Source organism: Oncorhynchus tshawytscha, unplaced genomic scaffold, assembly GCF_018296145.1.
Source record: "Oncorhynchus tshawytscha isolate Ot180627B unplaced genomic scaffold, Otsh_v2.0 Un_contig_13034_pilon_pilon, whole genome shotgun sequence".
In the NCBI taxonomy this organism is placed as follows: domain Eukaryota; kingdom Metazoa; phylum Chordata; class Actinopteri; order Salmoniformes; family Salmonidae; genus Oncorhynchus; species Oncorhynchus tshawytscha.
Genome location: NW_024609292.1, coordinates 7765 through 20000, shown reverse-complemented (window position 1 = coordinate 20000; position 12236 = coordinate 7765). Strand labels below are relative to the sequence as shown.

Below are 12236 nucleotides of genomic sequence, written 5' to 3'. Positions count from 1 at the left end.
TACATAAGAATGAATCTAGCCAGTCAGTAACATTTGTCTGTATAAAACCGAGTAGTACTACATATTTCTCTGAAAGTGAGGCAGACGTAACATTTTGCAATAAAACATGATTATTTGTCTTTCTGAAATGAAACCATCAAGTGATAGATTTGAAACAAACACATGGCTGTCAATAAACAATCGCATGCCTTGATTAACTAGTCAAAAAAACACATCTATCACTTTTATAATTTCTTTAAACAATAACATCTAATTTACCAACTTTTCTGAAAATGGATATATAGCGATTTGGAATGAAACTATTATTATGTTTCCCCATCTGAGCTCAGAGTAGATGAGAGATGTAATGTTTGTCTCTGTTGTGTTGAAGCCCAGTCAAGCAAGAGAGATCAGCCTCCCCTGTACCCAGCTGTGTGTCCATGAAGAGTGACCAGTCAATAGATAAATTGATAGACTTCAGAGAGGGAGATTATTCTACTGAACAAAGGTAAGAAGAACTCATGGGTCATGGTCAGTGAGTTAAACAACACTGTCTCTAGTTATTTCTCCTCTCCCATATTCCCATTTATTCTTGTTGTTTTCAAAATCCATAGGCTAATCCTTTTTCCCATTTTCATAGTCCTAAAGCAATTTTAAACAAACACGACCTTCCCTCCCTCCCTGTGTGTGTGTGTGTGTGTGTGTGTGTGTGTGTGTGTGTGTGTGTGTGTGTGTGTGTGTGTGTGTGTCCTCCTGGTTGAGGAAATGTAATCTCATGTTTTGTCCACAGAACCCAACAGGAGACATCAGAGTCAGTGATTCTCAGTGGTCAGTCTTCCCAGAGTCATCAAACAGACCTGGCCTCTATATTCAGTGTATGTGGTCCTGTTATGTACATTTGTTTTTGTTTACCTCCAGTAAAGTTGATCTGTCAATCATTCATTAATGTGTTCATGAGAAAGCATTTCTTCTCTTGCTTAAATTATTTACTTTATTTATTTCAGTTGCTTGAAGAGAATATTATGACATTTATGAAGAACGAGCTGAAGATGTTCAAGAGGATTCTTAGTCCAGAACTCCCACAAGGCTTTGAGAGTCAGAAGCAGGATAAGGAAGTGGTGGACGCTGAAGATGAGAAGCAGGAGAGCAGTGCCAGAGAGGGGGCTCTGAAGATCACACTGCACGTCCTGAGGAAAATGAACCAGAAGGAGCTTGCTGACACACTGGAGAAAAGTAAGAGCTGTCTGCCTCATGTTGAATGCTGTTTTATAACAAACATTTAAAAGCTGTAACTAAAGTACACCTAAAGTAGCCGTGTAACACAATTATATTGTAGAAGCCTTAACACAACACCTAGTGACCTCATCAAGTAGCAGCAGCAATGTGTTGATTAACTTAGACAGGAGAGACAGAGGAGAGACAGAGGAGAGACAGAGGAGAGACAGAGGAGAGACAGAGGAGAACCAGAGGACAGAGGAGAGACAGAGGAGAACCAGAGAGAGACAGAGGAGAGACAGAGGAGAGACAGAGGAGAACAGAGGAGAACCAGAGGAGAACCAGAGGAGAGACAGAGAGAACCAGAGGAGAGACAGAGGAGAGACAGAGGAGAACCAGAGGGAGAGACAGAGGAGAGACAGAGGAGAGACAGAGGAGAACAGAGGAGAGACAGAGGAGAGACAGAGGAGAGACAGAGGAGAGACAGAGGAGAGACAGAGGAGAGACAGAGGAGAGACAGAGGAGAACAGAGGAGAGACAGAGGAGAGACAGAGGAGAGACAGAAGAGAGACAGAGGAGAACCAGAGGAGAGACAGGATGAGAACCAGAGGAGAGACAGAGGAGATCCAGAGGAGAGACAGAGGAGAACCAGAGGAGAACCAGAGGAGAGACAGAGGAGAGACAGAGGAGAACCAGAGGAGAACCAGAGGAGAGACAGAGGAGAACCAGAGGAGAGACAGAGGAGAGACAGAGGAGAGACAGACAGAGACAGAGGAGAGAGGAGAACAGAGGAGAACCAGAGGAGAGACAGAGGAGAACCAGAGGAGAACCAGAGGAGAGACAGAGGAGAGACAGAGGAGAGACCAGAGGAGAGACAGAGGAGAACCAGAGGAGAGACAGGATGAGAACCAGAGGAGAGACAGAGGAGAGACAGAGGAGAACCAGAGGAGAACCAGAGGAGAGACAGAGGAGAACCAGAGGAGAACCAGAGGAGAACCAGAGGAGAGACAGAGGAGAGATAGAGGAGAGACAGAGAAAGACAGTGATAGATAGGCAACATTAATGATACTGTCTGCCATATGAATAATAATAATATAATCAGTCACTCCAGTGTGTAATGCATTATGAAATCATGTACACATTTATACAGGCAGTTAAGAGAATAATGTATTATAATGTACACCTTATAACACAGTCCTACAGTATTAAAACAGACATTAATATCCTCTGTGTTATTTCTTCATTCAGATGAGCTTGCTATGATTTGCCAACGTGAACTCAAATCTAATCTAAAGAAGAAGTTTCAATGTGTATTTGAGGGGATCGCTAAACAAGGAAACCCAACACTTCTCAATAAGGTCTACACAGAGCTCTACATCACAGAGGGTGGAACAGGAGAGGTCAATAATGAACATGAGCTGAGACAGATTGAGACAACAACCAGGAAACAAGCAAGACCAGAGACTGCAATCAAATGTAACAACATCTTCAAACCCTTAACTGGACAAGACAAACGTATCAGAACTGTGCTGACAAAGGGAGTCGCTGGCATTGGAAAAACAGTCTCTGTGCAGAAGTTCATTCTGGACTGGGCTGAAGGAAAAGCAAATCAGGATGTCCAATTTGTATTTTCATTCCCTTTTCGGGAGCTGAATTTGATGAAAGGGGAAAAACACACTTTGATTGAACTTCTCAACCACTTCTCAATGGAAACCAAAGAATCAAGAATCTCCAACTACGACAAGAACAAAGTTCTGTTCATCTTTGATGGTCTGGATGAGTGCCGACTGCCCCTAGACTTCCAGAAGAACAAGATCTGTTGTGACGTCACCAAGTCAACCTCAGTGGATGTTCTGCTGACAAATCTCATCAAGGGAAATCTGCTTCCCTCTGCTCTCCTCTGGATAACTACCCGACCTGCAGCAGCCAATAAGATCCCCCCTGAGTGTGTTGACCAGGTGACAGAGGTACGAGGGTTCAATGACCCGCAGAAGGAGGAGTACTTCAGGAAGAGATTCAGGGATGAGCACCTGGCCAGCAGAATCATCTCACACATAAAGACATCAAGGAGCCTCCACATCATGTGCCACATTCCAGTCTTCTGTTGGATTTCTGCAACAGTCCTTGAACACATGCTGAAACATAAGAGAGAAGAGGTGCCAAAGACTCTGACTGAGATGTACACACACCTTGTGGTGTTTCATACCAAACAGAATAATGAAAAGTATCTTGGGAAAGAAGAGACAGGTCCAGACTGGAATGAAGAGAGCATTCTGTCACTGGGAAAACTAGCTTTTCAACAGCTTGTCAAGGGCAATCTCATTTTCTATGAAGAAGACCTGAAAGAGTCTGGCATTGATGTCAATGAAGCCTCAGTGTACTCAGGATTGTGCACACAGCTCTTTAAAGAGGAATGTGGGCTGTACCAGGACAAGGTGTACTGCTTCGTGCATCTGAGCATTCAGGAGTTTCTGGCTGCTGTATATGTGTTCCTCTCATTCAGCAACAACAATGAGAATCTAATGGCCGAACCTCAAACAACATCCAGCAACGATTGTCTACTGAAGCCAGAAGTTACTGTCTACAAGAGTGCTGTGGATAAAGCCTTACAAAGTGAGACGGGAAACCTGGACCTTTTCCTCCGCTTCCTTCTGGGCCTCTCACTGGAGTCCAATCAGAAGCACTTACGAGGTCTACTGACAAAGACAGGAAGCAGTTCACAGAGCCATGAAGAAACAGTCAATTACATCAAGGAGAAGATCAGTGAGAATCCCTCTCCAGAGAGGTGCATCAATCTGTTCCACTGTCTGAATGAACTGAATGACCATTCTCTAGTGGAGGAGATCCAAAGCTACCTGAGATCAGGAAGTGTCTCCAGTGATGAACTCTTACCTGCACAGTGGTCAGCTCTGGTCTTTGTGTTGCTGACTTCAGAAAAGGAGCTGGATGTGTTTGACCTGAAGAAATACTCCAGATCAGAGGAAGGTCTTCTGAGGCTGCTGCCAGTGGTCAAAGCCTCCAGAGCTGCTCTGTGAGTAAATACAAATACTAATAGATATTTAAGTGCTAATGATCAGGAAGAACTATTCACTTTATTCAGAAAAATATATTGAATCATTGGTGTTCAAATTGTATAACAATAGGACAATACAATTCAGGGAGACGGAAGGTAAATCTATATGTTGTTTGGTAGAATAAAACCAAATGCATCTGTCAGTGTCCTTCTACACTACTGGTTTTAAATTAACAGTGTTTTTGTGAAATCGTGATCTCTTTGTCAGGCTGTCAGGCTGTGGAGTCACAGAGGAAGGCTGTGGTTCTCTGGTCTCAGCTCTGAAGTCAAACCCCTCACACCTGAGAGAGCTGGACCTGAGTAACAATGACCTGAAGGATTCAGGAGTGAAGCTGCTCTCTGATGGACTTGGGAATCCCCACTGTAAACTGGAGACTCTGAGGTCAGTGTTCCTGTAGTTGGTCAACAAGTGACAACTGTTCACCAGATCCACATGTGTTTACCAGGCACACATATTCCACACAATATGTGTTTGGACAGTGAAGCTTACAGTTTTAAATTTGTCTCTATGCTCCAGCATTTAGGATTTGAGATATTATGTTTCATATTAGGCGGCAGTACAGAATGTCACCTTTGTTTTTAAGGTACTCATAAAAATATGTTTTAGCTTTTAGAAATGAAAGCACTTCATGGACCTAGTTCTCCCATTTGAAGAAGTACTAAAAGTAAATTTTTTAAAGCTAACATCAGAGGTGAAGGTCTGGTCTGTCTACTCAGATATTTTTACAATACATTTCTCTCTCTTCAAGCCATATGATAATTTCTAATAATGATACATTCATTCAATTATGAATAGATATGGCAGGTTTTAGGACACTGATGTATCTGAATATGTTGAAAAATACAGTGCCTTGCGAAAGTATTCATCCCCCTTGAACTTTGCGACCTTTTGCCACATTTCAGGCTTCAAACATAAAGATATAAAACTGTATTTTTTGTGAAGAATCAACAACAAGTGGGACACAATCATGAAGTGGAATGACATTTATTGGATATTTCAAACTTTTTTAACAAATCAAAAACTGAGTGCAAAATTATTCAGCCCCTTTACTTTCAGTGCAGCAAACTCTCTCCAGAAGTTCAGTGAGGATCTCTGAATGGTCCAATGTTGACCTAAATGACTAATGATGATAAATACAATCCACCTGTGTGTAATCAAGTCTCCGTATAAATGCACCTGCACTGTGATAGTCTCAGAGGTCCATTAAAAGCGCAGAGAGCATCATGAAGAACAAGGAACACACCAGGCAGGTCCGAGATACTGTTGTGAAGAAGTTTAAAGCCGGATTTGGATACAAAAAGATTTCCCAAGCTTTAAACATCCCAAGGAGCACTGTGCAAGTGATAATATGGAAATGGAAGGAGTATCAGACCACTGCAAATCTACCAAGACCTGGCTGTCCCTCTAAACTTTCAGCTCATACAAGGAGAAGACTGATCAGAGATGCAGCCAAGAGGCCCATGATCACTCTGGATGAACTGCAGAGATCTACAGCTGAGGTGGGAGACTCTGTCCATAGGACAACAATCAGTCGTATATTGCACAAATCTGGCCTTTATGGAAGAGTGGCAAGAAGAAAGCCATTTCTTAAAGATATCCATAAAAAGGGTTGTTTAAAGTTTGCCACAAGCCACCTGGGAGACACACCAAACATGTGGAAGAAGGTGCTCTGGTCAGATGAAACCAAAATTGAACTATTTGGCAACAATGCAAAACGTTATGTTTGGCTTAAAAGCAACACAGCTCATCACCCTGAACACACCATCCCCACTGTCAAACATGGTGGTGGCAGCATCATGGTTTGGGCCTGCTTTTCTTCAGCAGGGACAGGGAAGATGGTTAAAATTGATGGGAAGATGGATGGAGCCAAATACAGGACCATTCTGGAAGAGAACCTGATGGAGTCTGCAAAAGACCTGAGACTGGGACGGAGATTTGTCTTCCAACAAGACAATGATCCAAAACATAAAGCAAAATCTACAATGGAATGGTTCAAAAATAAACATATCCAGGTGTTAGAATGGCCAAGTCAAAGTCCAGACCTGAATCCAATCTGTGGAAAGAACTGAAAACTGCTGTTCACAAATGCTCTCCATCCAACCTCACTGAGCTCGAGCTGTTTTGCAAGGAGGAATGGGAAAAAATGTCAGTCTCTCGATGTGCAAAACTGATAGAGACATACCCCAAGCGACTTACAGCTGTAATCGCAGCAAAAGGTGGCGCTACAAAGTTAACTTAAGGGGGCTGAATCATTTTGCACTCCCAATTTTTCAGTTTTTGATTTGTTAAAAAAGTTTGAAATATCCAATAAATGTCGTTCCACTTCATGATTGTGTCCCACTTGTTGTTGATTCTTCACAAAAAAATACAGTTTTATATCTTTATGTTTGAAGCCTGAAATGTGGCAAAAGGTCGCAAAGTTCAAGGGGGCCGAATACTTTCGCAAGGCACTGTATATACTGTATTTTCACTACCAAATAATAGCAGTGTGGTTTAAATATGATTTGACTCTTTGCAGGCTGTCAGGCTGTCAAGTCACAGAGGAAGGCTGTGCTTCTCTGGTCTCAGCTCTGAAGTCAAACCCCACACACCCGAGAGAGCTGGATCTGAGTAACAATGACCTGAAGGATTCAGGAGTGAAGCTGCTCTCTGCTGGACTGGGGAATCCCCACTGTAAACTGGAGACTCTGAGGTCAGTGTTCATGTAATTGGTCAACAAGTGACAACTGTTCACCAGATCCACATGTGTTTACCAGGCACATAGTCCAAATCATATGTGTTTACCAGGCACATAGTCCAAATCATATGTGTTTACCAGGCACATAGTCCAAATCATATGTGTTTACCAGACACATAGTCCAAATCATATGTGTGTTTACAGTTTTAAATTTGGCGCTATGCTCCAGCATTTTGATTTGAGATCAAATGTTTCACATTAGACGACAGTACAGAATGTCACCTTTTAATTTGAGGTTAATGGTGAGACGTTAGTATGTTTTGTTGTAGCCTCTGTAACTCTCTCACTCATTATTAATGATTAATTCATGATCTTTCTCAAGTCACAGGCTTGATGTAGTCATTGCGTTCAAAGAATATGGGACCAAATACAATTATTTTGACTACTTGAATACACTATAAGTGAATTGGTCAGAATACTTATGACTTCTCCAAATGGGGGGACTAGATACATAAAGTGCTTCCATTTCTAAACGGTGAAACAGATATGTATGAAAATACCCTCAAATTAAAGGTGACACTATATACTGTCACCTCATGTGAAACATTAGACCTCAAATCCAAAATGTTGGAGTACAGATCCACATTTAAAATGTTATCTTCACTGTCAAAATAGATATGTACTGAGTATACAGTCCACACCAATCTAAATCTGATACCTCACTGTCTGTCTTTTAACTGATACTGCTTTTTAAACTGGTCTGGTCAGTCTACTCAAATATGTGAATGTTAGGAATTTTATGAATAATGACTAAACAATATTTACATTTAAATAGAACTATAACTAATTAAACTCTACCATGTTTTACAATATCTGATTATTAATGTTAGTTCCTAAGAAAGAGGTTATGTAGCATGGATAAGGGGTAATTGGAAATGATAACCATTGTGTAGGGAGGAATGTATGTGTGTGTGTCTAAAGTAAGCAAAGAGGGTCATTAACCTATGTTTGAACCAACTCAGCTATAACTCTGTGGTGATCAAATAAGACAGCGAGAGCCCCTCCAGGTTTTCCTTATCTGGAACTGTCTGCTAAGTGGTAATAAACTATGGTGAGACTTCAGGAGTTAATCCAGATATAGTGTGTGTCAGGTATGTGCGCTAGTGAGTTGGAATTAACTTTTGAACCTGCTTTGTCCTGGTCAAGAGGAGGAGATAGGTTATAAAATGTATGACGTCATATGTGATAAGCTGTTGTACATGGTTCTATGAGCAGCGCTCTCGAGAAAATAAATACTATTGGCTAATTTTGATAGACTGGTCTCTGTCTATTTTATGCAAATGATGAGCTTACAAATTCTTAGAAACAGACAGAGTGATTTAAATTGAATTGGTTAATGAATATATATAGGAATTGTTAAATTCCTTTGACAGTGAACTACACATTTTTCTCTATTCAAGCAATATTATGATCATTTCTAATAATGATACATTCATTTCTGAATAGATATGGCAGGTTTCAGGACACTGATATCTGAATGTGTTGAAAAAATATGCTGACACTATTTTCAACACCAAAGAATAGCAGTGTGTTTTTAATATGATTTTACTCTTTGCAGGCTGTCAGGCTGTCTAGTCACAGAGGAAGGCTGTGGTTCTCTGGTCTCAGCTCTGAAGTATAACTCCTCACACCTGAGAGAGCTGGATCTGAGTAACAATGACCTGAAGGATTCAGGAGTGGAGCTGCTCTCTGCTGGACTGGGGAATCCCCACTGTAAATTGGAGACTCTGAGGTCAGTATTCCTGTAGTTGGTCAACAAGAGGGGGAGATCCATCTGATCCTAACTGTTATAGGCCTATTTCTATTTTGCCCTGTTAATCAAAACTGTTGGAAAAACTTGTCAATAATCAACTTACTGGCTTTCTTGATGTCTATAGTATTCTCTCTGGAATGCAATCTAGTTTCTACTACATTACAACCTTCCTTAAAGGTCCTCAATGATGTCACCATTGCCCTTGATTAATAGCAATGTTGTGATGCTATTTTTATTGTCTTGGCCAAAGCTTTTGATAAGGTAGACCATTCCATTCTTGAGGGCCGGCTAAGGAGTATCTCTGAGGGGTCTTTGGCCTGGTTTGCTAACTACATCTCTCAGAGTGCAGTGTATAAAGTCAGAAAGAGGCTTGATCCTAGACCCCACGCTCTTCTCAATTTACATCAACAACATAGCTCAGGCAGTAGGAAGCTCTCTCCTCCATGTATATGCTCTATACACAGTCTTATACTCAGCTGGCCCCTCACCGGATTTAGTGTTAAACACTCTACAACAACGCTTTCTTAGTGTTTAACAGCTTTCTCTGTCCATAACGTTGTTCTGAACACCTCCTGAACACCTCATGTGGTTTGGTAAGAAGAATGCCCTCTCAACCCACAGGTGTAATTACTACCTCTGAGGATTTAGAGCTTGAGGTAGTCACATCATACAAGTACTTGGGAGTATGGCTAGACAGTAAACTGTCCTCTCAGCACATATCAAAGCTGCAGGCTAAAGTTAAATCTAGACCAATAATGTTTTTACCATGTTTTGTGCTGCTACCATGTTGTGCTGCTGCCATGTTGTGCTGCTGCCATGGTGTGTTGCTACTATGTTGTTGTCATGTTGTGTTGCTACCATGCTGTGTTGTCATGTGTTGCTGCCTTGCTATATTGTTGTCTTAGGTCTCTCTTTATGTAGTGTTGCGGTGTCTCTCTTGTCATGATGTGTGTTTTGTCCTATATTTATATTTATTTTTAATCCCAGCCCCCGCAGGAGGCCTTTTGCCTTTTAGTAGGCCGTCATTGTAAATAAGATTTTGTTCTTAATAACTGACTTGTCTTGTTAACCTTTTGCGTGTAGGGGGCAGTATTTTCGTTTTTGGCTAAAAAACATACCCATTTGAAACTGCCTATTTCTCAGCCCCAGTGTTGCGGTGTCTTCCTTTTTCTGATGTATGTTTGTCATATATATATTGTTTTTAATTTAAAAAATAATAATAATTTAATCCCAGCCTTGTCCCCGCAGGAGGCCTTTTGCCTTTTGGTAGGCCGTCGTTGTAAATAAGAGTTGGTTCTTAACTGATTTGCCGAGTTAAATAAAAGTGAGAACTGTTCACCAGATCCAGATGTGTTTACCTGGCACACATAGTCCACAGCAAATATGTTTGCAAAATGTTCCAGCATTTTGGATTTGAGATCAAATGGTTCATCTTAGGCAACAGTATATAATGTCACCTTTTATTTGAGGATATTTCATACATTCAATCTGTGTTACTGTTTAGAAATGAAAGCACTTTGTGTCTAGTTTCCCATTTGAAAAATGTAATCATTTGGACCCACAGTGATCACATCAACCTTGTGACTCTACACACTTGTTGAATGCATTTGTGGTTTGCTTTGGTTGTGTTGTGGATTGTGTTTTTCAAATAGAAACTAAATGGTGTCATTTTGGAGTCACTTCACTTGTATTGTCAGTAAGAGTAGATGATGTTTCTGAACACTTCTACATTGATGTGGATGCTACCATGATTATGAATGAATCTTGAATGATGATGAATGAGAAAGTTACTGAGGCACAAAGATCATACCCTCTCTGTTATTGGTTATTTATTTTACTAGGTAAGTCAGTTAAGAACAAATTCTTATTTTTAATGACGGCCTAGGAACAGTGGGTTAACTGCCTGTTCAGGGGCAGAACGGCAGATTTGTACCTTGTCAGCTTGGGGATTCAAACTTGCAATCTTTCCGTTACTAGTCCAACACTCTAACCACTAGGCTACCCTGCCACCCCAAATGGTAATGGTGAGAGGTTAGCATGTTTTGTTGTAGCCTCTGTAACTTTCTGATTCATCATTTCTCATGACTGATTCATGATTTTTCTTAATCAGGGAATCATCATGATTCATTTAGTAGTGTTTAGAAACATGTTATCTACTCACTTAGACAGAAGATTAATCCAGTCACCATCCACCATTCAGTTACTATTGGGCAAAACACAACCCCAAAACAACCCCAAACCAACCCCAAAACCCAAAACACACCCAAAACAACCCCAACCCCCCAAAACACAACCCCAAAACACAACCCCAAACTGCAAAATCAACCAACGGGTTTAAATACTAAACGTTTGACTACTTTAATACATGAAGTGAATTGGTCAGAAAACATCACTTCTTCAAATAGGGGGATTAGTAATATGATATGATTTTCATCTTTGCAGGCTGTCAGGCTGTCTAGTCACAGAGGAAGGCTGTTGTTCTCTGGTCTCAGCTCTGAGGTCAAACCCCTCACACCTGAGAGAGCTGGACCTGAGCTACAATCACCCAGGAGACTCAGGAGTCAGACTGCTCTCTGCTAGACTGGAGGATCCACACTGCAGACTGGAGAAACTCAAGTGTGTAGAGGGTTTATGTCAATGTTCATATCAGGCACGTTTTGATTTAACAGGCTAGTTAAAACAAACATTCTTACCACCACTTGGACAAAGTGTGTGAGTGAGTGAGAGAGAGAGAGAGAGAGAGAGAGAGAGTTCACGTGTATCCCTCAATGACTGTCTGTTCTTCTGCTTACCGCTACAGTGTGGATCATGGTGGAGAGTACGCAATGAAACCTGGGCTTAGAAAATGTGAGTGTTGACTGCTGTGAAGAATTTGACTAGGAATAAGTCTTAATTCAAGTTAAGTGAAAGACCACCATCATTAATTACTTGGACATATCAGCTGTAGTTCTACAGAAGCAGAAATCAGGGACACCAAAGTTTACAAAGAGTTGCTTGGACAATGTGTGTGTCTGTGTGTGTGTGTTCATGTTTGTGTTGCATTAGAAATGTGTGAGTGTTCATGCATGCATCCTGGTGTGTGTGTGTAATTAAATGGGCATACGTGTGTTTTATATTACCATACAGTATAACAGTTGATCAATCAAAAGTCTCAAGTTACCTTAACATCTCCTTTTGATACCTACAAACATCTACATTAAATGAATTAGTGAAAGGTGAGTTAACATTCTAATGTGGCCTCCCAGGTGGCACAGCTGGCGCTGCAGTACAGCGCCCTTAACCACTGTGCCATCAGAGACTCTGGGTTCGCGTCCAGGCTCTGCCGTAACCGGCCGCGACCGGGAGGTCCGTGGGGCGACGCACAATTGGCCTAGCGTCGTCCGGGTTAGGGAGGGTTTGGCCGGTAGGGATATCCTTGTCTCATCGCACACCAGCGACTCCTGTGGCGGACCGGGCGCAGTGCGCGCTAACCAAGGTT

The 12236-nt window shown here is 41.5% G+C and overlaps 1 protein-coding gene across 2 annotated transcripts in view; it reads left to right on the top strand.

The window, feature by feature from the left end:
- Positions 1-11447, top strand: part of LOC121844546 (NACHT, LRR and PYD domains-containing protein 12-like) — a 23038-nt gene extending 11591 nt beyond the window's left edge. The window contains exons 2-9 of one of the 2 annotated variants that reach the window (XM_042314781.1): positions 371-487; positions 770-854; positions 984-1212; positions 2443-4225; positions 4476-4649; positions 6787-6960; positions 8564-8737; positions 11201-11447. In XM_042314781.1, the coding sequence (XP_042170715.1) occupies positions 371-487; positions 770-854; positions 984-1212; positions 2443-4225; positions 4476-4649; positions 6787-6960; positions 8564-8737; positions 11201-11432 (2968 nt within the window). In that variant the 3' untranslated portion in view covers positions 11433-11447. Of the gene's footprint in view, positions 1-370; positions 488-769; positions 855-983; positions 1213-2442; positions 4226-4475; positions 4650-6786; positions 6992-8563; positions 8738-11200 lie in introns of those variants that run through there. The other variant, XM_042314782.1, reaches the window with a different exon arrangement.
- The last annotated feature ends 789 nt before the right edge of the window (positions 11448-12236 follow it).